This window comes from Theobroma cacao, chromosome 2, assembly GCF_000208745.1.
Source record: "Theobroma cacao cultivar B97-61/B2 chromosome 2, Criollo_cocoa_genome_V2, whole genome shotgun sequence".
Classification (NCBI taxonomy): domain Eukaryota; kingdom Viridiplantae; phylum Streptophyta; class Magnoliopsida; order Malvales; family Malvaceae; genus Theobroma; species Theobroma cacao.
The window spans coordinates 15,079,872-15,105,562 of record NC_030851.1 but is presented as its reverse complement, the minus strand read 5'-3'; the positions used below and the strand labels follow the sequence as shown (position 1 = coordinate 15,105,562).

General features: G+C 37.3%; 6 protein-coding genes across 9 annotated transcripts; 2 read left to right on the top strand and 4 right to left on the bottom strand.

Annotated features, from left to right (window-relative positions):
• Positions 1,312-4,282, bottom strand: LOC18608936. Of its 2 annotated transcripts, none has more exons than XM_018114712.1 (5): positions 4,141-4,282; positions 3,994-4,060; positions 2,718-3,517; positions 2,008-2,290; positions 1,312-1,580 (listed from the first exon to the last, which is right to left on the bottom strand). In XM_018114712.1, exons 1-5 carry the CDS (start codon positions 4,144-4,146, stop codon positions 1,561-1,563), a joined length of 1,176 nt encoding a protein of 391 aa, XP_017970201.1. In that variant the 5' UTR covers positions 4,147-4,282; the 3' UTR covers positions 1,312-1,560. The 2 variants fall into 2 exon arrangements, with proteins under 2 accessions (XP_017970201.1, XP_017970202.1); XM_018114713.1 differs by having other exon boundaries at positions 2,718-3,493.
• Positions 11,516-12,783, bottom strand: LOC18608935. The gene has a single exon (XM_018114592.1). It carries the CDS (start codon positions 12,689-12,691, stop codon positions 11,876-11,878), a length of 816 nt encoding a protein of 271 aa, XP_017970081.1. The 5' UTR covers positions 12,692-12,783; the 3' UTR covers positions 11,516-11,875.
• LOC18608934 lies at positions 14,867-17,067 on the bottom strand. Of its 2 annotated transcripts, none has more exons than XM_007043854.2 (3): positions 16,991-17,067; positions 15,348-16,061; positions 14,867-15,238 (listed from the first exon to the last, which is right to left on the bottom strand). In XM_007043854.2, the coding sequence occupies exons 2-3, from the start codon at positions 15,960-15,962 to the stop codon at positions 15,026-15,028; spliced, it is 828 nt and encodes a 275-aa protein (XP_007043916.2). In that variant the 5' UTR covers positions 15,963-16,061; positions 16,991-17,067; the 3' UTR covers positions 14,867-15,025. The 2 variants fall into 2 exon arrangements, with proteins under 2 accessions (XP_007043916.2, XP_017970595.1); XM_018115106.1 differs by lacking the exon at positions 16,991-17,067 and adding an exon at positions 16,918-16,936.
• Positions 17,908-18,955, top strand: LOC18608933 (heavy metal-associated isoprenylated plant protein 3). The gene is made up of 4 exons (XM_007043853.2): positions 17,908-18,099; positions 18,202-18,380; positions 18,492-18,579; positions 18,679-18,955. Exons 1-4 carry the CDS (start codon positions 17,913-17,915, stop codon positions 18,948-18,950), a joined length of 726 nt encoding a protein of 241 aa, XP_007043915.2. The 5' UTR covers positions 17,908-17,912; the 3' UTR covers positions 18,951-18,955.
• LOC18608932 lies at positions 20,709-24,100 on the top strand. Of its 2 annotated transcripts, none has more exons than XM_018116221.1 (4): positions 20,709-21,578; positions 22,082-22,322; positions 23,189-23,306; positions 24,012-24,100. In XM_018116221.1, exons 1-4 carry the CDS (start codon positions 21,001-21,003, stop codon positions 24,014-24,016), a joined length of 942 nt encoding a protein of 313 aa, XP_017971710.1. In that variant the 5' UTR covers positions 20,709-21,000; the 3' UTR covers positions 24,017-24,100. The 2 variants fall into 2 exon arrangements, with proteins under 2 accessions (XP_017971710.1, XP_007043913.2); XM_007043851.2 differs by lacking the exon at positions 24,012-24,100 and adding an exon at positions 23,392-23,977 and having other exon boundaries at positions 20,712-21,578.
• Positions 24,067-25,144, bottom strand: LOC18608931. The gene has a single exon (XM_007043850.2). The coding sequence runs from the start codon at positions 25,019-25,021 to the stop codon at positions 24,281-24,283; it is 741 nt and encodes a 246-aa protein (XP_007043912.1). The 5' UTR covers positions 25,022-25,144; the 3' UTR covers positions 24,067-24,280.

Genomic DNA, 25,691 nt, shown 5'->3' with positions numbered 1-25,691 from the left:
TTCTTCTTAATATATAAAAAATATATATATATTAATATATATATATAATATAATATATAAATAGGTTTGGGTTTTTTGGTGAATTGGTTCAAAAATTTTGAAACCAAGAACCGACAAAAAAATCAATTTTACTAAACATTTTGAATCAATTGATCCAATAGACTAATTAGATCAAATTGCTTTACTTAAATCATGTTTGATTTGAGTAGGTAATTGATCTAATTTGATTTGAGGGAGTCTTGAGAAGTATGTAACAAATAGGATTGGAGACTAGTGTAAGTCTCTCATACCCCTCTATTGCTGCGTCCCACAATTGAGTGGGATGTATGCCCCGGATCGGACCTCAAAATAGTAAGAAATGGTGGATGAGTAATGGATGGGTGGATCTTGGGTTGACACTTAGACCGAATGTCACTCGAGCAAATTAAAGACGTGGTGGATAAGAAATTGATAGAGATGATATGGTTGGTGTCGTTAAGGGCCAAAATTCCATCAAAACTTTCTGGCTGTTTTGCTACAAATAAGTGACAAAGAAACGAGACAGATAGGACGTGAAGCGGAAACAATGGCCTCTCAATCGTTTCTCCAGGAAAGCCACTTTTCTCTTTCATCAGTTCATGTACAAAATGTTTCGTCAAATTCAGTGAATTATTACATGGAATTTGGAGGCTCTTTTTACATGCAAATTTCGTTGCTCGACTGCTTTAGACAGTCCGAATTTCAGGAGATACGATCGGCTGTTTCTAGTTGGCGTCTTCAATGAACTGGGCTAGGCAACCGCCATTGGATAACTTATTATTGCGAAGACTTGTGTGCCCTGCCCTCTGTTTGTTTCCTGGTGTTTTTGTTTATTTGTAACATTCCAACATTTAAAATAGCTGCAATGTAGTTGGCCCTAACCTAACCAACTATAGGGTATGTACCTTTTATGAGGCTATGATTTTTTCCTATTTTTTGGAAGCCACAACTTGGTATTTTTACACTCTCCTAATTTTACAGTTTTCTCATGCGCCAAATTTTTAATTGTCCATTTTGTAGACGTGGTGAGGAAACCTGCAAAGGGAAAAATTAAGAAAATGTGTTTCTGGCTGCCCTTACTGCATTATTTCCCACCACTATCTTCGGATTGGTCTCATTTGTGGTACTTCATTTACAAAATGTTAGTGTAAAAAATGTAAAAAGCAGATTGATTCTCATTTGTTTGTAGCTTTCTGGTTGTCTGTTGTTCAATGATGTGTTTTGCCTCACGGAAATTATGGGTTCCATTTGATCTATGATTAAGGAGACATTGAAGTAACTGAACTCCAATACTAATTGAGATATGCTTTGTAGGAAACAATAATGCCTTAAGAGTTTTACATTAAGCACCCTCACATGTAAAGTTTCAGGAGGAGGACCTCCTTCATTTATTTCAAACTCTTTCGTAAAATAGCCACTCACAAATACCAGTTTAATAATTAATAATAATAATAATAGAGAAGCTCACAAACACAGGAAACTTCACTCTTACTAACTGGGGATGATAATTTGAAAACCACACTTGAAAGTTGCTTCTGCCTTTTAGAGCTCCAACACCAGGTCTACAAACACAAACCATTTTACGAGATTAGGCTATTTATCTTGAAAACTCAAAACAGTGACACCATTAAATACGTGCAACACTCAGAATTGACTGCTGCATCTGCCTTTTGGTTTTAAATTCCATGTGCCAAAAATGTGATGACACAGTGACACTTGTGCTGACTGTAGAGTCATCATGCAAGAAGGATCACAAGGCATCAAACCTAATCAAGTGCCACTTGCTTTTGTTGCATGGCTATAAGCATCCATTTTAGGATCTCAACTATGGAAACTAGCTATTTAAAAAATAAAATAAAATATTCTTGGAAAGAAATAAAGAAATAAATGACAAAAGCAGACAAGTATGATATTTCTTCTCTGAATTATAGATAGTATATGACAGGGTTTCTTCATGGATATGATGATGGCAAATGCATCTATACTTACAGTCTGCATCTGTTTTGATCCAGCACTCCCTGTTCCCATTTGAATCATTGCAGCTTATTGTGAATTGAGGTGGGTTAGATTGGCTCTTGTAGCGTCGCATGTTTTTTGAAAGGGCTCTCTGAGGAAATAACATTATGTCCTCGTCTTCAAGCGTATGACCTCCATTCTCATGTCCTCCATCATACAAGATGCCTTTCTTGTTCTCATTCTTTTGGGGTTTGTCATGCTTATATGTGGCTGTTGAGCTTTCAGGATGAACTTTTCTGTGGAACATGTGTAAGATCTACACACCACATTGCACGGAATTAGGGAACTTAACCTTTTTCGTCGTCAGAATCTTAAGCACATCCACTAAAACTCAAAACTAATGGTCAGTTTTCTTCATTTGTTTGTAAATGTTTGAAATAAAAAAGGTGAAAAGAAAACAGAAAAGAAGTAGAATGTGGTAAAGAAGAAAGCAAGGGAAGAAAGAAAGAAGAATAGGAGCTATCGTTAAAACGTACTTGATATGCAGACCATTCAATTTGGTCCTTTTATCTTGGCCAGCATTTGTCATTGTTCGCACTTAGGATCATATGGCTACAGCATACAAATTATTGGATTCTATTCTTACAAAATTTCTCTTGTAACTGACATATGTATCACTTTGTAATGATCCTGGAATGCCATGGCAAAGAAAAAGATTGGTCTAGTTATGTTATTTGACGTACCTTGTGCAGTTTTGTTTCTGCTGAAGCAGAATCAATATTTCCGCCAGTAGCTGCAGTCGAGCTCCTTGAAGCATTAAGCATTTTTTTCTTCAGCATCTTTTTCATAATGTGCACCGCAGATTTATCTCCTTCCTTCTCTGGCCGCTTCTCCTCCTTGTCATATTTACTCCCAAAATTTTCCTCTGTTATTTTAGTCCTCTGAAACAGCTCCCCCAGTGAGGTCCTGTGTTCCTTTTTTGCCACTGTAGTTGTTTCTGATAATTCAATTGCTGAGCCAAAAAGATAACCTTGGAGTGGACAAACTATAGTACCATTCCCATTGGTATCTGGACCTTCCATTGGCTTTCCACTAAGCGTAATTGTGCTGCCATGACTGCTTCTTCCAGTGCTGACATGACTGTTTCTTCCAGATGAGTCATTGCAGCCTTCTTCTTTAACTTCAGCTCCCAGAACCTTCTCCAACTCATCATTAATGAGCTTCAACTCATTCTCTGTTACTTCAGTTTCTTTTTCAGTTATATTCTCTACAGAGATAGCAAATGTCGGTGTTGATGGATCAGGAATGTTAGGGTCAGAACCAAGGGTGCCAATGGCAAGAAAGCCGTGGAATAGCTCAGATATTGCTGATGATGATTCTTCTTCATAGTCTTCTTCTACCCGAGCTGCTTCTACACCAGCAAAAGACTTTCGAAGATGGTCTCTTTGTGGTTGCCTAAATGGCTTGGTACCGTAGTTTGGCTTTGAGTAGAATTGTTGATCATCCAGTGATGACTGCCCTGTAAGACAATTACAAGAATGCCCTGACACAGAAAATGTTAAAAGAAGAACTTGGATGATGATAAGATTAGAGGGAAGAGTAGGTTCTAACATAACATTTCGGCAGAAACAATATTGATTACTTTTTCCTAACCACGATAACGTTTAGTTTAGAAAGAAAGCTTTATATTTATTCAATATCTATGGATTTACCATTATATAGTTCACTTTTGGTTCATCTTAAGCTTATATTCCAGTCATCATAGCGAGCAGTATGAAGAGTATGCTGTTCAGAGGTCTTTGTGGTTCATGTGCATTAAGTCTAAACATGCACCACTTGTCAGGTCTTTGATAGATTTGCAGCCTCTTGTGCACATCTATAATCTAGGTCATGCATTGCCATTACAATTTGCATAATTTTCATGACCAGAGATGACTCAGAGATTATAGCTATCCTTTCAGTTGAATCTGCCATATAAATGTCTCAGTAGAAAAGGCTATATGGCTGGATGACACTTACCAATGGCAAAATCCTTGAGTGGTTCACTGCTATTTTGGCGGAACTTACGGTGCATCCAACCTAGTAACTGCATCAAAAAGAGAAACATTCAACCCATAGAATTGAGGAAGTATCATTTTCTCCAGGCTTATACTGAAAAGTGTATACCTTCATCTCTGCTGTCTTCAAAATACCTCAACTTTGATCACTTGTTGTGGATTGTGGGTGGAGTGGAGATCTACTTAACCATTTGATGACACACTGTTAATGAATGGAAATAAATTAGGTCCTTGAAGTCTCCTATCATCTGAGATAAAGATGGCTGGAGAGAAACACGGAGATCATTACAAAATTTGGGTTGGCTATTAATTGTCAAGATCACATCATGTAGCCCAATGTCGAGTGGGTCCTCTACTCCAGGAGCCCAGAATTCTACATAAGCCATCCACTCATGTTCATGTGCATGGCGGGCTAGAGGGTTTATGGCTTTTCCTTTCTTTCTTTTCATTGTCTCTTTTTTTATTTTTTTGCATGATTTGGCACAGACTGATACACTTAAATATTATGGTCGCATATACGAATCGCTTACATGTCCATTAAACTTGTAAGTTAAGATGCAATTAACCATGTTCAACTGTGATAGATCATCAATTTGAAGTGTGCCATGTTCTATGTTACCACCCTTTCCGACATGTAAATCCGCATGCACCTTTTTGTTTAGGATGTTGATGAATTTATTAGCCTTATTACAATTAATGGTTTACTTGGTATTTGGTGAAAGAACCTGGCTTTACTAGTGGGGGCTCCGGAGACTATTTTGTCGGATTTCAGTGGGTTCAAAGGTAATATGACAATAGAAGAAGATCCTTTCTCTTTATGGATACAAAAAGTAAGTCTGCCTGATGCTCCTTGGTTGGTCTCCCACTGTGTGGGGTTTTCTAACTGAAGGACTATTGTGTGATAGACAAGAATAGATGATAATTTACTTAAATAAATATCTTCAAACACAATACGTTACAATACTTTTAAAGTTGCAGTTAAAGAAATTCTGTGTGCAGCCAGCAATTGGATCCACTTGATGTCCCTGATATTCTACCATTTTGGAACATAGAAAGCTTGCATGGCTTTTACGCACCATAGGTATGACTAAAATTTAACTCTTCACGACATATTTCCTCACTTGTTATGTTTCATAAATCCATTTGCATTTAATTTGTTGTTAATTTTCCAGTGTATGTGACTAATCCCTCATAATCAGATTTTACTTCTTCATGGTGATATCTAGTAACGATTGTCTATTATCTACTATCGAGCATAGCCAAATAATGACCATTACAAAAGTTCACGGCTTCTGTGATCTCAGTACTTCCCAGTACTCCATTCTATGGAATGTTGAAGTTGTTTTCATTCTTAGCCAGTCATGTACACATTCACCGTCATTATCATTTCATTATAGTATGTATTTTCTGCAGACCATCAAGTTTGGGAGCGTTGCCCTTGAAAAAATTAGTGGATCTTGCCAGCGACTTTGTGAATATGACTGAGCTGAAAAGCAAGGAAAGGGTTTATCACTGAGGGGCATAGGTGATAAAGCCATCTTTCATGAATGAGTACAAATATCTTTTCATAGATGTTGAGTAGCAAATTCTGATACCCTTAAGTACTGCTGGATTTTTGCTAAACCTTTAATTAACAACGTTGAAAACATATATATGTGTAAATTGCGTTCTAGCCGAGGTTCGCTTACCTATGGTCTCTAAATTTGTAAAGCTTGTCTATGGACAGATTTTCATATTATGCTTTGAAAATTCTTGCTTCAGCTGGATTGCCTAATTGTGAACAAGAAACTAATGTCTAACAATATTTTTGTCTTCCATGCTGGCTAGTGAATTCTCGTTCTAAGTTCATTACCTTCTGACTGTTGTTCAACTATGATTATCTCTTGCAGTTACTTAACATGATTTCTATCAAAAAAGAAAATGAATAGTCATGGAGAAAGGAAAAAAGTTCAGCAGTGCCATACAGAAAGGTATTTCCTTCCTCACGTGGCCATCCTAGTACTTCCTCTTTTTGCTGTACAAGAGGGAGTATGTGATACAGCGTTGAAATTTGTGCTAAAACTATTGTTAAACTCTGGATGATAACGAAAATGAATTAATTGATATTTAGAATCTTGAAATGAATGTGAGATATTCTTGTTGTGATTCGAATAATATTGTTCTATATAATTAATTGTTCAAGAAATGGAGAAAATCTGAGTTTGCAGTAGCTCGTCTTTTTATGACTAGTATAGCAACTACTTCATCACCGAGATGTTCCATTGAATAGATGAACTCATGGAATGGTGCTGATAAGAACAATAGAGCTTGTTCAAGTTTTGAATACTTCATAAACGACTTGGGTTACTAGCTGGTGATGGTGTTTCCTGCATAGTTGTATTCATATCCATTCCTGTGTAGACTATAGAGTAATTAGTTTCGGGTATGTTACTGCAGTTTTAGCGGTTCTAAACAATTTTGAAAGTGATCCGCCCCTGATTTAGTAGGATAACTAATACGTAAGGTTCCTTCTTTCTATTTTCCTTTTCGTTACTGGGAGTGTTGCGTTACATGTGATATGGTCGCGCAGAAGAATATTTACATAAACTGACAAAATAAAACGCTCTGAAAATGAAAACCAGGTCTGACAGAAACGAAATGGTATGCTAGGCATCCTTATTAAAAAGAATGATCATATACAACAACTGTAGGGTCAGGTGAAATTCCGTGCTATCCTGTATTGGTAGCCAACAGGAAACTAGAGTAGGAACTGTTGGGACACTTTCCTTCCTCGAACATGATGGAAACTGACACTAAAAGGTTTTTTCATCCCTGGTTGACTTATTATATAGTATCACTGAGTTTGAGCGCAGTGACCACCACTGCAATGTGAATTCATGGTGGATATATTGCTATAGTCATATTTGTCACGAAACTAATTACCTCACAAATTTTTCTGAACTACACCAAAGGTTGGTCTGTAATTTCTCTCGTTGTTAAACAAAGAATTCTTGCAACCAAAACAGTGGAGAATCAGTCAAACACATAACATCAAGCAAGTGGTGCATGTGGTGAATCAGGATAACTCCACACTGTTGGATCAGTGGTCAGTGATGTTGATTCTGCACAATGATTGATCCTCAACTAATCGAAATGCGGTATGTCATTATGGTTCTTTGCTTCTCCTGTGGATTGTAGAAACTGGTGAATTGCTGCCACACACTTGTGTGGTCACGGATTGGGCAAATATACAAAATAAGGGGGCCGCCAGTTCCGGCTTTCAATTTGGTAAAATTAAGGGACAACCCATGCTTTATATTAGTGGAGTGCAAAACGACTTTCTATTTGGTTTTTCATGCTCAGTTTGTCCTGGAATATGTTTAAAACTATGAACAGACAAAGTGCCCCAAAATCAAGATGGATGGGTTAAAAATTGAGAAGAATCTAATGTTAAGACATGTCTTGAATTTCGTGTGATCAAACTTTGTCATCGTACAAGGAGAACAATTTAGGTTTTATTCATTTTTTTAAATATTCAAGTGGCTATGGGTCGTATTCCTACTGTTAAAATTTCTCTCGCTTTTTACATTATTTTTAAGGTGAGACTAGAGCTGCCTGTTTTGAATAAGCATTGAATCATAATGCTGCCAACATCATGCATTCAATGTATCTAATTTCAATTTTAAACTCTTCATGTTAAACGAGACGAAGAGCTAAAGGTTAGAAAATAAATTGCTAAATGCTACAAGCTCTAAGGGAATATGGTTGCAACGTTGATATTTTGGTTCTATAATTTGATTTACTACCACCAAATGCTAACTGACGATTTCCTTTGGGAAATCTTTGTTCATCCAGAAAGTATTCACTGACTCAGCGGCTGTTCCTGTGCACCAAGAACAAGCACTTGCGCCAAGTGTTTTGGCTCTCTTTATTTTGCCTGTTCCTCAGCATAATACTCCCCTCCACCCTTGCTATGGTGATTTGCTCAGCATCTTGTGAGTCACAGATTGGTTATGTGGTCAGTTTCATCACCTCTCATTAACATGGCCCCACTTATTTTTCACTTTGGATTGCATGATAATATTTTTTATCTACTAATGATATTTTTTGTCATGTTTAATCTGGAGTCAACTGCAGATAATGGCAACAAGACATGGAAGGTCTGAGGTCAAGCTCAAGCTTGCATGGGGAGGTCTGAGGTCTTGTTTTAAAAAAAAAATAAAAAAAAAAAGCTTGCATGGGGAGGGTATGACAGTGCTACTAAGGCTACGGTAAAGGTTGTGGAACTAACGGGTGTGATCTGTTTTGAGTTTTGAAAGAAAAAAAAATCTCTGTGGTCTTGTTTGATGTGAAATGGCAGTTTGATTCGCATGATTTCAATCCTGGCAAGGAGCAAATGAAGTTGAGGAGTTATAATTGAATATTCAAGTTTCAGTTGATATTCTCAATAGCTGTTTTTTTTTTTTTTTTTTTAGTTCAAATCAGGCATCATTCTCTTCTTTGGTGGCTAATCTAACACAATCGCACTAGCTGAAAAACAAAAATATAATATTTTGTCTACTTTTTTGCTTTGCTGACAAGAACTTGCTTTGCCCTTTTTTTTGTTCCTCATGAATCAATGCATCTGTCTGTCCAAAAAGAAATGAAAATAGTACTATTGCAACTTTGATTAATATCTGAATGTGGTAAAGCAATCGATTGATATATTGAGATGTTATATAGCCTTTAACCTGTTAACCCTGGCAAAGAAGCGTGTAAAACATGAATTTAAGCCTTTCCTTATTCCAAATAAAAAATCTCGTATTGAATGCTTTGTTAAATATGACCTTATCAAAGGCTATACTTTTATTGCTGAATGACCAGTGCTAAAATCAAAATATGGATCCATTCAATTGAATTCATGGTAATGAGTGGAGAATGTTAAGTCATAATTAAAAAGCAATGCATCTGGTAAGATGGATTTAATTTAACATGTTCATCATATATTTGCTGTTAGAATCAACTTGCATCTCATGTCAAAAGTCAAGAGTGATTGAACCAATGATTCTTGGATAATTCTGACTGATTATCGAGTTTCATAATCTTACCAACTACCTTCATGATGATCAAATGTGTTCCTAGCTTTTGCTTATTGTAGTTATCTTCTTATTTTAGAATGACTTCTCGGGTCTGAAGGCCGAGTGGCCCCATTTTTTGTGACCAATTTTGATCATGCCAACTGGTGCGTCTATTCTGAGTCTAATCTGTTTTTGTTTGTTTCACCTTAACTTTTTGTAAATTCGAGCTGGGATGTGAAAAAAATGGAGGTGCTATGGGAGTGTAGGATCAAAATTTTAGTCATTGTGCTGGGGCACCATTGGATAATTCTGATTTCCAATTGACAGTGCCATATTGTTTTCTCTGGAGGCGCAAAGGAGAGCATTGTTTCTACCACTTCCACTCAAGCAGAAAGAAACATGATAAAGTAAAAACACAGTGAAGTGACTTGATTCTCAGAATTTTTCTATCTATCTGGAGAGCTTTGAATCCATATCATGGCTGCTGCGACTAAGATACAAGTGAATGGACTTGCTGAAACGGAGTAAACGAAACATCACAGTGTGGACTAATGCACATAGACTAATACCAACTCAAGCCCACCTCAAGCCTAAAGGTCAGATGGCATTGCTTTAGGCTTGTCACAACAGCAACTGCCTGCTGGTTCTTCGTTGCCTTCTCTCTTTTTCCCTCTGCGGCACGATAGCAACTCCAACTTGATTCTGAGCAGCTTGTTGCTTGTCTACTGACTAAACAGTGAGGATGAAGGAAGAGCCGTTTCTGAGTGAATGGTAAAAAAGCAAGCCAAAAAGAGAGCAGGATGCCTGCTTTATCCTGTAGATCAATCATCCAACTTTTCTTCTTGAAATTTTTCTAGTAGAAAGTATTTAGGCGTGTCACTGTTTAACCTTGACTTTATCAACAATTTAACCTTAGTTTGTATCTTTGTAATCAGTAAACTAAAGCTGGCTTGTCACCTGTTAACGTTGACGTGCCACCAGTAAACTTTGAGTCTCCAGGAAATTTAAAAATGGAGTCCAATATGGACAGTGGAGTTCACTATCAATGAGCTTTTTCAGTCCACGAGAAAGGGGTTTTATCTTATAACAATAAATCATCCCTTTACCAAATGCCTGATGTCCTTTCTGGCTCTTAGATGGATCTTACCCTTATCATCAACAGCAAAGAGAATTGTGTTACTACAGGCTTCTCATGAGATTAAATCGTTTATCAACAAAATGTATCTTGATTAGTTTATCCCTCACTTGAGTTTAACAAGAAGATGGGATTTCATTGCCAGCCAAGCATATGTATCTGGCATCTTGCAATAAAAGTAAGGTAAAGCTCCCACCGATACCTCCCCAGAGGTGATGTGAAGGTTCTGCCATCACAAAAATTAGAATGAAGATGGTATGTACCAGTGATGGGATTGGTGACTGAGCTTTTGTCAGCCTCAAAGCAAACAAGAGGGAAGGAGACAATCCAGAGGCCAGGAAATTTTTATTTTTTGCCATTTGTTTCTTTTTGTTGGATATTAAGATAGGGACCGAAACACGACCATGTACGTTGGATAAGGCTTTCTTTCACTCAGCAAATGCCTTGAATGGGACAATCCCTCCAATGTTGTTGCCTGTATTGTATGGCTGCCTGCTGGGTATGTAGTGTCGCAGTTGCATGGACATCATCGATAGGCATTACTCATTAGCCCAACATCACAACAAGGTCAAAACTCTTGTGCTAGTTACCTGAGTGCATCGGCAACATTTTTCCATCCATATGTATGCCCTCTTTTTTCATCCTGACTAGTTGTTTATCGTGTTTCACATATCCCCTAGCATCTTTTCTGAGCTGCTTGTGATATTAGGATAGGGATCCTTTGGGCGAAAAAGGGTAAGTTACACATAATCAAGAAAAGGAGATTACGCTCAGGAATTTCAGCTTCAGGAGGTAGTTCTTATCTCTGGGACTGGGCCACATGCTTAATCGATTAGAGGAAAAGTAAGTTGCAGGCAACAGCTAAACTCGGGCTCAACTCCTCAATTCTATTATTATTGAGAAAACACTACTGCTTTTTCATTAAATGTAATAAAAATAATGTCAAGAAATAGCACTTGCTCTAATCTCTATAAATTTATTAATAAACTAAAATCCATTATTATGGTCAACAAACAGGAAGCAAGCCTCTCAGGTTATCCGCAAATGACAAGAGAAAGACAGAAACCATCCTTTCCTTAACCTATAAAGTTTTGCTACACAAAAACCAGGGCAACTTAGGGAACCTACATTGTTATATATAGACGTCAGAATCAGAGGGCACCTAAACCTAACTACAACAACAACACAAGGCCAACCAAAAGGAATCAAAAGAAAATGGCATATTGACATTCACAAAAAGCAGCAGCGAATAAAATAAAAGATGGTATTATCTATCTCAGTTTAATCATATAATAATAATTACAACCCTTGACTAGCAAAATATCCCATTCTTATTCTTTCAAAAAAAAATATCCCATTCTAATTGGCCCACTTTTTACAAACTATCTTACCTAACCACAATACTTCGTTCCTAAGCCAAATACAAAATAAATAATTGATAACAAAATTATGGCCCAAAACAGAAGCAAATTATGTGCAACTCCTTTTTCTCCCGGAAAATGACTACTCGCCGCCAGGTACATTTTTTAAGTCCAGTGCAGAAAAGCAAAGCGGAAAAAGGGTCATGCTATTCAAGGGAGGGACCATGCCTATATTCGGGCACAGATGTATCCCCAAAAATATATTTTTAATAATAAATTTTTTCTCCAAAAATAGAAAGAAAGAAAGAAATATTACACATTTGGATTCCAAAGACCCCATAAACGAGAATTCAATAATCCTAACACGTCCGGCAACACCTTCCTAGCCAACCCCTTGTGGCTACTCGTCGCCGCCGTCCGTATTTCCACCTCCGCATCCTCCACTACCGCAAACTCTTCAGTCACTTCTGCCGCGTCAGCTACCTCTTCTTTAACATCCTTCTCCCTTGAAGTGACGTCATCGTTAAAAACCGATGCTTCGTCGGTAGAACTACTCTCCGAGACCAGAACTTCTTGGTCGGGCTGAACCGGGAGGTCACCAACCGGGCTGTCGGGGACCCGACTGGCCACTTTGCTGGTACTGTCTCTCTTTTTGGGCCTTATGTTCTTCTTGGAAGGTTTCTGGGCTTCCCCGTTGGTTAAATGATCTTCGAAAGCTTCAATAACTTGATGGATAAGCTCGCGGTTAGGAGACGAGTCCCAACGAAACCAGTAACTAGTGTAGCAGTCGAAACAATCGCAATCGAAAACGGGCGGCTTATGGGGTAAAGCGCCATTCTTTTGGGTCAGCTTGGAGGCGGTAGGTGGTGGCTTCTTGGAAGATCTCTTCTTGGAAGAATAATCTTGGGAGATTAAAGAAGAGTTGGTGGCAGTGGTGGTGGTTTTGAGGGACCTGGTTATCATGTAAGCTAAAACCTCACGGTCCTCGAGAGAAAGGACTGAAGCAAGAGCCAAAATGGCAGCTGGGAGAAGCTTCAAAATGGAAAGATAGTCTTCACAAGAAGAAGAAGAAGAAGATGAAGAAGAAGAAGGGGATGGGAATACTCTACCTTTGTTTTTGAGCTTCATGGCTGCTTTCGTTTTTCTTTGAGGTTTGGTTGAGGGTGTAAAAGAAGGGGAAAGAAGTGGGCGAGGGATTAAANATTGGGAGTAAGAGAGAGAGAGAGAGAGAGAGGCTGAGAAGGGAGGAAGAGAGGACACAGTGGTGAGGGTGTTTTCTTTTTTTCTTAAAAGAAAATAAAATGGAAATGTGGTTTTTCTTTATTTAAGTAATTTGAATATTATATTATATTTACTTGGCAGACAAGGCAGAAAGAAGGTACGTCGTCGGGCAGAGAGGTCAGCGGTTCCTTATTTTTCAGGTTAAATAACGCCAATCTCTGTTTCACGCCCCTGCTTTTTGGCGCGTGCGGATCACTTGCAAAGCAAAACAGCAAAAAGTAGAGGAGGAAATGACATTGTTAGAAAACTTGTTTTAATGTGATAAGGTAAACTATCATGTTGGATATGTGACAAATGCTTCAAAAACAGCATTAAAACAATTAAAATCTAACTTAATCTTTTCCTTGTATTTATGCTAAAAGACGAATGGTATACTTAAAAATGTACCATACTGGAATTCCATGTTCCATTTTACCTTTTTTCTTACAATTTTATAATAATTCTACTTGTAATCTAATTAGTGAAAACACAATAATAATAAAAAAAAAAAAACAAAATTCATTAGCTTTTATAACAAAAAGAGTAAAGAGGTAACCGGCCATTGACGAGTGGCGCAGAGAGTTTGGTCCGCACCGCCTTTGGGCATAGCAACCTTACACTTTCTACGAGGAACAATGTGCACAACAAGCAAATTACGACTCCTTAGCATTAAATTGAAAAGGGCAAAACAGTCCTTTTCTGAGCAACTTGGATAAGGACTAACCACCCGCCCAAAAGCAATGGAACCCAAAAGGTGTAATTTGAGGTGCGTAACAGGACTGCCCAGCTTGAGGGCATGTAGGCATCAGGGTTGCGGAAAATTGTTTTTCTTTCATCTTTTGACCTGGCTCTCTCTCCCTATACATTTTATGGATTGGTTTTTAACGTACTTTTTGTGATTATTTTTTCCGTTGGTCAATTCAATTGGACTGGTTGTCTTTCCACTACAATGCTATGCTCCCGAATAAAAAGCAGCCAACAATTTCTCATTCCAATGCTGAGTAGAATATAATGCGGCTGCGTTTTGTTGGCTTCGCAAATTCTTCGTAATCTTGATGCCTTTGTCGACATGTCAGTAGGTTGGATTCTATACAATGTGAGTGCAACATATATGGCAGTCAGTCAGTCAGTCAGTCATGTTTTTCATGCTTCTACGTTGTTGGAAAAAATGTTACCAATGACATGTGCTTCTTAGATATGTGTTCCTCTACTGATCAATTGCCGAATATCTCTACCAAATCTCTTGCTTCCGAACAGGGTTTTTCCAGATGGGGGAATATGAAGAGTGAGCAAATTATTTAATTATATCAAAAGTAGAAATTTTTGAGATCTATATACAAAAAAAGTATCATTGTTTGAAATTTTGATTTACCTTGCTTTAGAAAGTGACAATATTCTGCCCTTGAATTACTCCTAGCACTCATGGAAAAACAAGAGTATGAAACTATTTAACAGAGATGCTAGAATTCTGGCTACAAGTTATATCCAGATGTGATATTGTCCAGTAAAAGAGGAACAAATTAATGTCATTGTGTTTGCCGCCGCAAGACCATTATTAGGCCATGGATCCATATTTCTTTTATTGCTAACAAACATCCTAAAGATTATTATTAATCATCTGTTTTTGTGTGTATTTTTCTGTTTGAATCCTTTCCCAAAGATTCGAAGCTTCCAACATAAACCTAGGACTTGGGAAGTGTAATGCTACTTAATTCTCATCCAGGAACAAAGATGAAAAAACTAGAGGAGGAGAAAAATGAAAAGATGAAAACCAAAATTTTCTTTCCATTGGAATGGGAATGCTTAATAGGAAAACTGAAATATTACAAGTTAATAGAGTCTTCCGCTTGTTTAACAAGACCCAAAGTCCCAATGTTTGTGAACTAGAATATGATGAGAGTGAGATGCGGAAAGAGTGCTTTATCAGTTATTGTTTCTATTCGTATTGTAATTTATTTTTGATTTAATAGAACGAGATACTCATTTTATTTTCAAAAAGAAAAGAAAAATAGAATTATACTAAGCAAAGAAAGATTCACGATTGATCCAAGGTAGATAACCAAATAAGCGAGACAAGTCTAAACATTAATTGTCATTGTCAAAAGTCTAGAAAGTGGACGACTCTTTAGCTGCAGCAGAAAAAGGAATACAATTGCTTTTCAATACTAGCTGTTTGAACACACGAGAACAGATTCAACCGTCTCAATCGACTTTCTTATCTGTTGCCTGGGACTTTTTTGCTGCCGTGGAACGCTTGTCCTCTGACATCTTAGCATCGACCTCATCCCTTTCCCTAAAGTACCTCTCAAATGCCCGAGGCAGGAATCGAGGAATCAAAAAGCACAAGAGATTGATAGAGAAGTAAAATAGATTTGCAGCTGCCAGGCCCTTCCCAAACCAATCCCATGCAATGTCCTGCACAATCAATCTTAGATTATGTTAAACATTTTCAAAGCACGCTGGCATGAAATTTGACAATTGCCAATTACCTGAAACCAGAAATATTAATTTGGTTGAGAATTACCTTGAGTTGTGCATTTGCAGGCAGAGTTTTGTTGAGCCAAACATCATGCATCCAGTCAATGATAATAAAAATCCTCCTCACCGTATATAGTACAGGAACAAGTGCCCTCACCGGCGGTGAAAATAAAGACAGCCCGCTTATCACATTTTCTGTTAGTATTTGAAATGAAAGCAAGAACAAGTGAGGCGTAGCTGATCGAACAGCATGCTTATCACCCCTCGCAAAGCCGCCCAGGACATATGCCAGTGGCAAGAAAAGCCCTATGGTAGTTCCAAGAATCACATAGAGCCTAAAGAGTTTGCTGCCTTGGAAAATCTCTTGCGAGCCAGTGGATATGCGACCGTGGGATGGGAAGGCAAAGAGTGAAAGGGCGATTATATAAGTCGAGGCAAAAGCTGGGAAGACCAAATCAAGGAGTGGGACAAGGCCACTAATTGAAAAAACCATAATGAAAGCTACTAGTTGGAGCTCAATCACACGCAATGATCCCATTAGACCGCCCGCCACTGATTGTTGCTGCTGCTGGCGAAGAGGTTTATGTTCGAGTTTTTCCCCTGGTGCTATGGTTTTGTCTGGCTCACTTCTAGGAGCCACAGCAAGAGTTACACCGGACATTTTTACTTTTGAACTCAAAATGCTTTGGTTGTTCTGGTGGTTTTCACTGCAAAACCCAGACTGCTCTGAAGTGAAGTAAATTTGCCGGCACTCGGGAACCTGACAAAGAAGGAACCGTTATTGGAGAAACAAGCATCACTGTGTGAGAAAAAACATTAAGAGATGTAATAGATATTTTCAGCTGATTTATCTAAAAACGAAAAGGCTAATACGAATATTCAGAGTTTCAGACTTGAGTTGAGCTCCACTGAAACGAGAAAGGCAAATTCAATATTCACACACAACCACATTAATCTCATGGCAAGATGTCATCTTCTTACTAACCAAATCCAAGAGCAGTATCTTTCAGGCTGGGATCATGGCTCAAGAATAAAGTAGAGGGCATTAAGGCCTGATCTTGTATGGGCTAAGCAAACTTTACCACTCGAATTACCCAAGTAACAAAAATGTCTGTAGCATATTACTAATAATTAACCAGCAGAGATAAAAACAGAATCCAGCATTTAGGAGAGAGATCAATTTTAATGACAAAAAACTCTGTTTCAGAGTTATTCAGGATGTGCTGTTGTATTGTAATCTGTAACCATTTTTTATTTTTTATTTTTGAAAAGAATCTGTAACCATTGAAGGAGACATAACAGAAGCAAATCAAATTTATAATCAGGCGAAAGAAGAAACGAATTTAACCAAAACGTGAATCCCATAAGCTTAATCGGAAGTGAAATTTCTCCCAACCATTAGCTCTTGCTACCAACTTTTAGATACTGAAAACCATCGTACCATAAAAGTGAAGGAGAGCAATTTGTGTTCTATCGATAACTAAAGAAAAGCTTGTCGACAAAGATGAAAGAAAAGACGCCAAAATTGGGAATTCAACAGATATCCTGATTATATTGAAGGCAAGAATGATATCAACAACAAAATCATAGAAGAACTCAAGAAACTGATCACGCACCACATATTCAAGACATATACAATGATCTCATTAAGAATGTTAAAAAATAATAATTGAAGAGAGGAGATCTTACTAAGACGAACGATTCAATCAAAACCTCAGAATAGAAATGATCATTGATAGAAAGAGAGACCGGAGATTTTGCGTTGCAAATACAGAGAGAGCGGGGTACTACTCTGAAGTTGTTTTTGAACGTGTTGCTGTTCTAGGCGTTACACGTGGCCATTTCCTACGTGGGATTGCTGCTTTTCTTACACGTTTTCAGTTTACGCCTATGTGTCCGTCACTCTGGTCAAATAAAACTTGTTCTCGTCGAAACAATTTGAAACCCAGGCTGGCTGAGCTTAAGGCCCATGGGTTTGGGCTAACCACTAAAGTTAATCATTGGGCTGAGCCGGGAAGAGGAGAGGAATATTCTTTTTCTTTTTGGATAAACTAACTTATTTGACAGACACCGTGTACAATCTTAATGGAATAAAATTTCATTACCCACAATTCACAATGGATTGAACAACTCACATTAGCTGGCACACCAACCCATTGCTTTGAAAAGAGAAGCAATTAACAATTGAATTGCATGCAATCCAAATTTGGAACCTAAACGTAAACAAACGACTATTCAGTTGTGGGTAACTTATTAACGCATAATCATATAAAGTAAGCCATAATTGGGGAGATTATAACATGATTTCTTTCGTTTTTCGCATAATTGAACGGTTGAGATACAACCCATTAATGAGCTTTATGTTTCCATCCTATCTTATTTATTTATTCCTAATGACATGGGAGTAAAAGAGCTAAAAACTTAAAGGGCACCACTATCGTATTTAAAGCTCCCCCGCCATTTGGCTAAACAAGTAGTGGCAATGCTGCGCCTCAAAATGTTTTTCTCTACTACTTAAATTTTCCTTTTAGCATTTTCCGTATTAAAGGGTCTTTTTTTTGTTCTTCTTTTGGTCCTTGGTTTTTAAATTAAGGGAAAAAATAAGCAAAACATGGGACATGGGCAACAGCATCAGGGAGGAGGGCAGATTGTGGAAGTGAAACTCGAGAAAAGCTGTGAAAATAAACAAGAGAAGGGAGCAAAGGATTCAAATAAAGGGAAAGAAATTGTGCTTAAAGTTTATATGCATTGCGAAGGATGCGCCGCCAAGGTTTTCAATTGTTTGAAAGGTTTTCAAGGTAGGGATGATGATTGTTTTGTCTTGTCAAGCATATCCATATGCGTAGGCGTAGCCGATAGCCCTTTTGATAAGGTTTTCATGTTTTTGTTTTTTTTATCAGGCGTTGAACAAGTTAAGACGGACATGGAAGGTGACAGAGTGATTGTGAAGGGACAAAATGCTGATCCTTTGAAGATTTTGGAAAGAGTTAAGAAGAAATACAGTAGAAATGCTGAGCTCATTTCTCCCAAACCAAAACCTAAAGCCACTGATGGAAAGCAGTCGCAAAACAAACAAGAGGTGGGTTTACCATTTAGCTCTATTTTGATATAATATATATATATATATATATTTCTTTTATTTTTACTTTTTCATGTGATTAATTAGTTTTAATCTTACTTAATCATGCAGCCTCCGATTAAATTTGTTGTACTTAAAATGTACATGCACTGTGAAGGCTGTGCAAATGATATTAAGAGAAGTATAGGAAGAATGAAAGGTAAACTCTCTCTCTCTCTCTTTAGTTTTCCACTCAGTTCTTGCTCTTGTTTAATTGTGAAAAAGAGAGTAATATTAGTTATTATACTGTGTTAATCAGGAATCTTAAATGTTGAACCGGATATGAAGAAGTCGACTGTGACTGTTAGGGGAAATTTTGATCCACCAAAACTTGTTGAAGCCATCGCCAAACAATTTGGAAAGTATGCAGAAATCGTCGCTGAGGGACCCACCGACAAGGCAAATGGAACGGGCAAGCAAGGCAAAGAAGAAGAGATCATGTTCCATTATCCTCCACAATATTCCCTACAACATATTTATCCCACTCAAATTTTTAGTGATGAAAATATTCTCTCATGCTCCATAATGTAAACCGAAATTCTGATGCATGAATTTATAAATAAACTTATATTATATGAAGAAAATCTTTTAATCTCACATGCTCTCTAATCATATTTTATCAATTATCACAATTTTATGATAAATATATAAGAATACTGGATGATATTATTTTCATATATTTTCTTAACCAATCACATCTATTGATCCTTAAATCTCATCTATCTACTCATATATTAATTGATACTTGAATAAGAAAACCAAATCATTTGTGAAGATAGTTATAACCAGAAATATTTATGAACAAACATAAAATGGTTTTGTAGGAAAATTCATATCTTTTCCCTTTTACTTCATCCATCTTTAGGTTGGAAGCAACATCAACATATTCAAACACTTTATATGGTCAACTATTATTTAGCAAGTGGTATAAGAAGAGAATTTTTATATTATAAAATTGTGAATGTTACATAATTTAATTTTAATTAAATATCAGCATTGTAATATAAATGTTATAGGAATTATAAATTTCACATTAAAAAAGATACTATGATCTCAGAAAAAAATTATGAATTTCATATTAATTGTGTATTAAAATAAAATTAAATATTTAAAAATATATTCTCATTATGAATCTCACACTTTTAGGTATATATTGCAATTGGTATGAGGCCTTGACGGGTTTAACTAGATATTGCAATTGGAGTGAGGTGCTCACGGGGGAGCCCTCAATCCCACTAGCTAATAGTTGTATTGTATTTCTCAAGGTGGTCTATACCATGTTATTTCTAGAAGCTTCTAAAAGAAAACAAAAATGTCATTATTTTGGTACTTAGATTTTCGTCATTTTCATTTTTTGCGTTGAAAAAACTTTTCTTTCAAGACATGTTTAGTTGGAAGGAATAGAATAGACATTCTTCTTCTATTTTTATTTTTTAAAATAAAATTATATTTGATTAAATAAAATAATTATTTTTCAAAATAATCATTTTAAGAGAATCCTGAATAGCCATTATCAAAGTTTTTTGATAATAGTTATTTTAAATTATTAAAAATAAAAAAATTAATTATATAAATATATCTTTTTATAATTTAAAAAATTACTTTATAAAAAATACTGAAGTTATTTTTTCTCTTTCTCTTCCTCACTGCTTTTCTCTCTCTAAAGCACATTTATGAAAACGCATTTGCCTTTTAACAAAAAAAATGGTAACTAATTTTCATGCTCTTATTGGTTCGTTGGCCAAAGTCAATTGGGAGATCTGAAATTCTCAATCATGACTTTCTCTCTCCTTATCCACAACTATTTTAATTGCTCTTTCAGTCTTTACCACGACCATTTAAGCGTGATTAAGTAGAGCGCTAAAACCTAGAAAAAGAGCCGTTAGAGCCTGCAGTCATGTTTAATTAGCCGTTACAATTAGTGCCACGTCATAACTTCATACAACTAAGTACTAAAATTACCATTCTAGCCCATCCCACGGAGCCCAAAGCCACACGCACAAGGAATCTTCCTTTTCAGACAGCGTTCACACGTGGGATCCTAAACCCAAGTTCAGTTAAGTCATTGGATGAGCCTCGCCTGTGGGCCCAGCTAATGATGATGTGTTTGAATCGTATTGGGAACTGGACCTCTCCGGACAATCCGAGAGGCATCCTCGCTCTCCTACCGAGGGGCAAATTAGCGCATATGCCAATTAACACTAACGTCTAGTGGGTAGAATAAAGAAAGTTTTGTTCATTTCTTTTTTCTAAAAAAAAAAAGGAGAAAAAAAAAAAAGGGAAGAAAATATGATAAAAATACCTGGCGCAGGTTTGCTTCTGATAGTCCACCAGCTTACGTTAGCATCTCTCTCGCGCGGTCAGAGGCCACCCCCCTTGAGTTTCTAAATCTCCCTGATTTCGCCACGTGCCACCATTTCTCTCCCGCGTCGTACATCTATCCGTTAACCCTAAACTCTCTCTCCACTTTTCGTTTCTCTCTCTTCTCTGTAACTCTTCCATCGAAGAAGAAGAAGAAGAGAAGAGAAAAGACAAAAAGAAAACGAATATTCAAATAAAAGAAGAAAAAGAGCAACTTGAAATGGGGAAACTTCTCTTCGATTCGACGACCGTTGCGGAGACATTTCAAAAGTCATCGCCGACGGTCCCTTGGAGGGAACCAAACGCGGCGACTCTTGAAGCCGTTGATCTAGTTGACCAGACCACAACCACAATAGCCACCACGGGTGCCTCATGGGAAGACGTGATTGGCCTAGAGGACCAGCAGAGACGGCATCTAAAGAAGCTTCACGCCAAGGGAGTGCTATGGAAGCACCCGCAGGAGCACGGCTCTTCGGTGGTGTTCCGGCTGTCTCATGGAGGCGATGTGTCGGCTGATGGGAACTGCCTGTTCACGGCCTCACAGAGGGCGATGGCGCGTGAGATGGACGCGCGGGAGCTGAGGAGGCGGACGGTGAAGCGGTTCTTGGAGGATCTTGGATCTGCTAAGGAAGAAGAGAGGCAAGTGATAAATGAGGCGATTAGGAATATGTACTCGCCGGATCTGAGGAGCGGGTGGGGGGTTCACGTGGTTCAAGAAGTTAAGTTGTTGGCCAAGAAGGAGGATCGCGTTGCCTTGGACTCCGCCATTGACGAGCTCGTTCAGCTGGGAATGCAAAGGTATGCTTTCTGTTTTTTTTGTTCTTTGATCTATTTGGCTGATTATGGTTTGACTGTTTGAGGATTTAGTTCTTTTCAAATGTTAACAATTGGGTTCCTGAGAAAATGTAGGGAAAGACAGAATGGGGAATCAAAATTTTTAAACTTATAAATTGCTATTTCTCTGTCGAAGACTCAAGAAAGGCGAGAACGGAATTTTCTATCTATTTTTCCTTTTTATTGGGGAAAATTTTATCTAGGATTGTAGTCTCGCAAATTTTAGTTGACATTTAGTATTTACATTTTATATTTGCACGGAAGACAGAAAAAGAATTTAATTCAAAATCTAAAAAAAACAAATTCCTCACGACTAGCTGCATCTTATATTTAAAAAAATTTAACACATATATCGACATATACAAAGCATTAAACTTAATGGGGAATGTTTATATGGTGATTTAGATTGTTGCCCTAGTGCTGTGTTTTATCTGTTTCTTGATTATCTACTCTTTTTCTGATTGAAGAGAAATGGCGGCGGAATCTATTTACAAAGAGAGATGTATTCCTGTGAGTGATGGCTCAAGCTGGGCCAAATACATGTCGATTTCTGGTTCACCTGATGATGCATATGATATCATCACTTTGCAATATACTGAGGAGGGTTTATTCTCTGTAGATGAGAATAGAGAAGGTCATGCTGCTGCATTCGGAGATGACATTGCCATCGAATGTATTGCAACAGAGTTCAAGCGAGAGATATATGTGGTGAGGAGAGAAGCTTTGGCTTTTATCATAATTATCGGATTGATATATATTTCAATTTTGCTGATCTGATTGCTTCTTGTAAATTCAGAGGAATGGATTCAAATCTTAAGTGATATGTCAATTGTTCATGTCTTCAAAGCATTGCATATTTGTTTGGTATTTTCACAGCCTATTGTTTCATAACATTAGTTGTGTATTTTAAGCAATAGTCCTTTAGATTAGTAATCTCATGTTCATGTTGTAATCCATCAATACAGCAGTATTCCATGAATTCTGCTACTAAGATGTTTATGCAATGGAGAATTCAGGATTGCACAACTTTGTTATTGGCAAGGATGAAAATAGTTGTTAATATATGGCACCAAACTGGGGATACCTATAAGCATTTATAAACTCAGATTGTCTGATTAAAGCCTCATTCTAGGTTAATGGATTGGTCATTTACAAATACTATCTGTTTCACATACCATATTATATAGGAATGCGTGCTCTAGCATTTCTAAGCACTAATTGTCCATCTTAGATGCATTTCCTCTGGCCTTTTTACTGGTATACTGTAGTCATTGATCAAACTAGCACAGACGAAACTATTTTGGGTGACCATAAGTACCATCACCAAGGAATTAAGTAGAAAAACTTTATCATGTGTTATGATCAGTTACCATATGTGTGTATCAGAAAGAAGTTTGTGTATTTGATTGATGATTTAGACTGAAAAGGGTAAGGGAGAAAAAGGGGGGTAAAGTGATGCAGCTTAATGTGTTTGCAATGGAATCGGCACTAATGAATGTTCTTGTTCTTTATTAACTTCAGTATTCAACTTTTATTTTTGATTGAGCTTTATTATGTTAACTCATTTGTTACAGGTGCAAGCACATGGATCAGATGCTATGGTTGACGAAGACAGCTGTGTTTTCTTCCTTCCACATCGTCCAAGGAGTGAAATTTGTGAACCTCCCTTTTTTCTGTTCATGAAAGGAACAGGTAATTGAATTTTTGTTGGTGCTTACTGAAATGAATTTTTTATCAGGATGCAAGTTTACATATTTAGATTTCCCTTGATGTGTAGGTTGGTGTGGTGCTGGAGCTGATCATTATGAACCCTTAGTTGCCCATGCTTCTTCACATGTTTCCCATGAGAAAGTTGCTCTTGTACTCTGAGGGCATTGAGTCCTACAGTTTTGTGGCTTAGAGATGGAATAGAATTAGTTCATTTTTTCCCCCCTCAACGTTTGGCATGCACTGTGGTTCTCCAGATTCTTTTTCTGTGAGAATTTCATTGCATAGCATTCTCCTCTTTTTTTTTTATTAACATTATCTAGAATTGGTTATCATTGACATTGAGTTTGCAGGCATGATGCCTGCACTCTGAGCAAGCCTTAGTATTTTGGCAGTGGTTTTGGCGGCTCCTTTTGTTGTGGTTGAGTTAGTGAGGGTGCTTGTAGCGTCTAAGGTGCTATTTCATCCAAGCTGGAATAGTGCCATTCTTGTTGTAATTTAGCTGGACTTTGTCAATTCAATGATCGAAATGACTTTTCTCGTCTGGCTACCTTTTATCTTGTCTAGTTTTCTTGCCGACCCATCATCCATCCCATTTTCAAGTCCTCAACAAATTGTACCTTCTCTTCCCTTAATTTATTTATTTTATTTTGTCACTGAATTGATCAATGACTGAATTTTTGAATGCAGTGTAGGTTCATTATAGGCCAAAGAATGTGGAAGAATACTAATATAAAGAAAGAAATGGAAAAGAGGATTCATGTTCAAATATGTAATAACTGCAAGTACTTGTTACTTCTACTACTACTTGTACTAATATATTTTACGAACTTATGAAGATGTCATTTGTCTACCCAGCTTTTCTTCATCTTTGCTGCACAATTATATCTTGTCCCTACTATAAATATATCAGAAAATTAAACCAATAAATTTGCAATTATTTTACCCTTAAATCCTAATCATGCCCTGCAACACACCAGTAATTGAGCTTCCAGCCATCTTTGTTTGTTAACTCTAGCGATAAACTGTTCAACTCTTTTATTTAGTTCCTCAGCTGGCAATCCAGCCTCTTCTTCAACGGTATCCTTTTCTTTTTCTGCATAAGCTTCTTCTGCAGCAACTCCATATGTTTCTTGGACTACTCTATCTTGCTCTTTCACCTCGACTTCTTTTTCTTCTTCTTTCTCTTCTTTTTCATCGGACTTCATCACTTCTTTCACTTCAACTAATTCTTCATCTTCTTCTTTCACTTCCTTATCATCACCCCTGTTGACTACTTGTTTCGATTCAGCTTCTTTTTCCACCTCTTCTACCCTTTTCTCCTGCCTCGTCTTCTCTTGAGGTGTCGAGACTGGGACTCCCCTAAGGCTTCGACTTCTTTCGATATACTCATTGTAGATGTCACCAGCTGGAGATGAGTTTGTGCCCGTAAACCTTGATTCTCCAACAAGGAAGATGACAATGACATTGACCACAACGAACAAGCACTTTGGATTAGAGAAAGAAGACCAAATACATGGGAGAGAGATTAAGAAGAAATGCTTCATGGATGAACATAGAGGTGGAAACGAAAAAGCATAGGAGAAAAATAAACTACAAGCTAACCCAGCCAGCAAATGAAGAATGAGGTTGTAAAGAAACTGATCACTTTTCCTATACTTGTTCATTGCTTGAAACTTCTCTGCCTTAACTGGATCCATCCTTAGATATTCTATTCAAGAATTAAAGTTTGTTTAGAGAGGATTTTTGGAAGGAAGCAACCAAGACGGAGATCTTAGAGGATTTAGCTAAAAACTCACGTCTGACTGAACATACAGCAGCGTGGCAACAACGGGTTATATAGTGGGGGAGAAAGGAGAGGAGGATATTTTGGTGGGACTCAAGAGATTCTACTTTTTTTTTCAATTGTTTTTGCATGAAATGGTTACTTTAGGAAAAAGCCATGGCAGGTTAAGAATGTGTGCATTTATAATTTAGGTGCTTTTGTTTTTTGTTAGGCCTCATTTACTTTCCACTGAAGGTTTTGAATTTTCTTTTCCACTACTATCACTGAGTTTGAATTTACAGGAACTCGTTATTCTCTTTTGCTTTGGACTTCATTGGTCAATTGGCTAGGTTAAAGAGAAAATTAATTATCACGTCCAATTCATGTAAACAAAGAAAGTGACATTGATGCTTCCGGCTTTTCAAGGGTGCATGCGCACCGCTGGAAGAGTAGGGAAACTTCTGCTTTGCATGCTTTTATCTCTATTATATGTTTTAGGTTATACTTTTCTGGCTATGATTGAAGCCGTAAGTGGCACGCGTGTTAAATGAAGTTACAAGGAGTAAGGAAATGCATAATCAACCAACATATCCATGAATAATTGT

Excerpts from the sequence above, each read along its gene's own strand:
- LOC18608936 (XM_018114712.1), bottom strand. Across the intron at positions 3,518-3,993 it reads ACTCAAGGATTTTGCCATTG|GGCATTCTTGTAATTGTCTT; the intron begins GTAAGTGTCATC and ends TTTCTGTGTCAG. Across the intron at positions 1,581-2,007 it reads GATCAAAACAGATGCAGACT|ACCTGGTGTTGGAGCTCTAA; the intron begins GTAAGTATAGAT and ends TTGTGTTTGTAG.
- LOC18608935 (XM_018114592.1), bottom strand. The coding sequence starts at position 12,691 with ATGAAGCTCAAAAACAAAGGTAGAGTATTCCCATCCCCTTCTTCTTCT.
- LOC18608934 (XM_007043854.2), bottom strand. The coding sequence starts at position 15,962 with ATGTCCGGTGTAACTCTTGCTGTGGCTCCTAGAAGTGAGCCAGACAAA. Across the intron at positions 15,239-15,347 it reads CTGCAAATGCACAACTCAAG|GACATTGCATGGGATTGGTT; the intron begins GTAATTCTCAAC and ends TTGATTGTGCAG.
- LOC18608933 (XM_007043853.2), top strand. The coding sequence starts at position 17,913 with ATGGGACATGGGCAACAGCATCAGGGAGGAGGGCAGATTGTGGAAGTG. Across the intron at positions 18,100-18,201 it reads TTGTTTGAAAGGTTTTCAAG|GCGTTGAACAAGTTAAGACG; the intron begins GTAGGGATGATG and ends TTTTTTTATCAG. Across the intron at positions 18,381-18,491 it reads AGTCGCAAAACAAACAAGAG|CCTCCGATTAAATTTGTTGT; the intron begins GTGGGTTTACCA and ends TTAATCATGCAG.
- LOC18608932 (XM_007043851.2), top strand. The coding sequence starts at position 21,001 with ATGGGGAAACTTCTCTTCGATTCGACGACCGTTGCGGAGACATTTCAA. Across the intron at positions 21,579-22,081 it reads GTTCAGCTGGGAATGCAAAG|AGAAATGGCGGCGGAATCTA; the intron begins GTATGCTTTCTG and ends TTCTGATTGAAG. Across the intron at positions 22,323-23,188 it reads TCAAGCGAGAGATATATGTG|GTGCAAGCACATGGATCAGA; the intron begins GTGAGGAGAGAA and ends CATTTGTTACAG.
- LOC18608931 (XM_007043850.2), bottom strand. The coding sequence starts at position 25,021 with ATGGATCCAGTTAAGGCAGAGAAGTTTCAAGCAATGAACAAGTATAGG.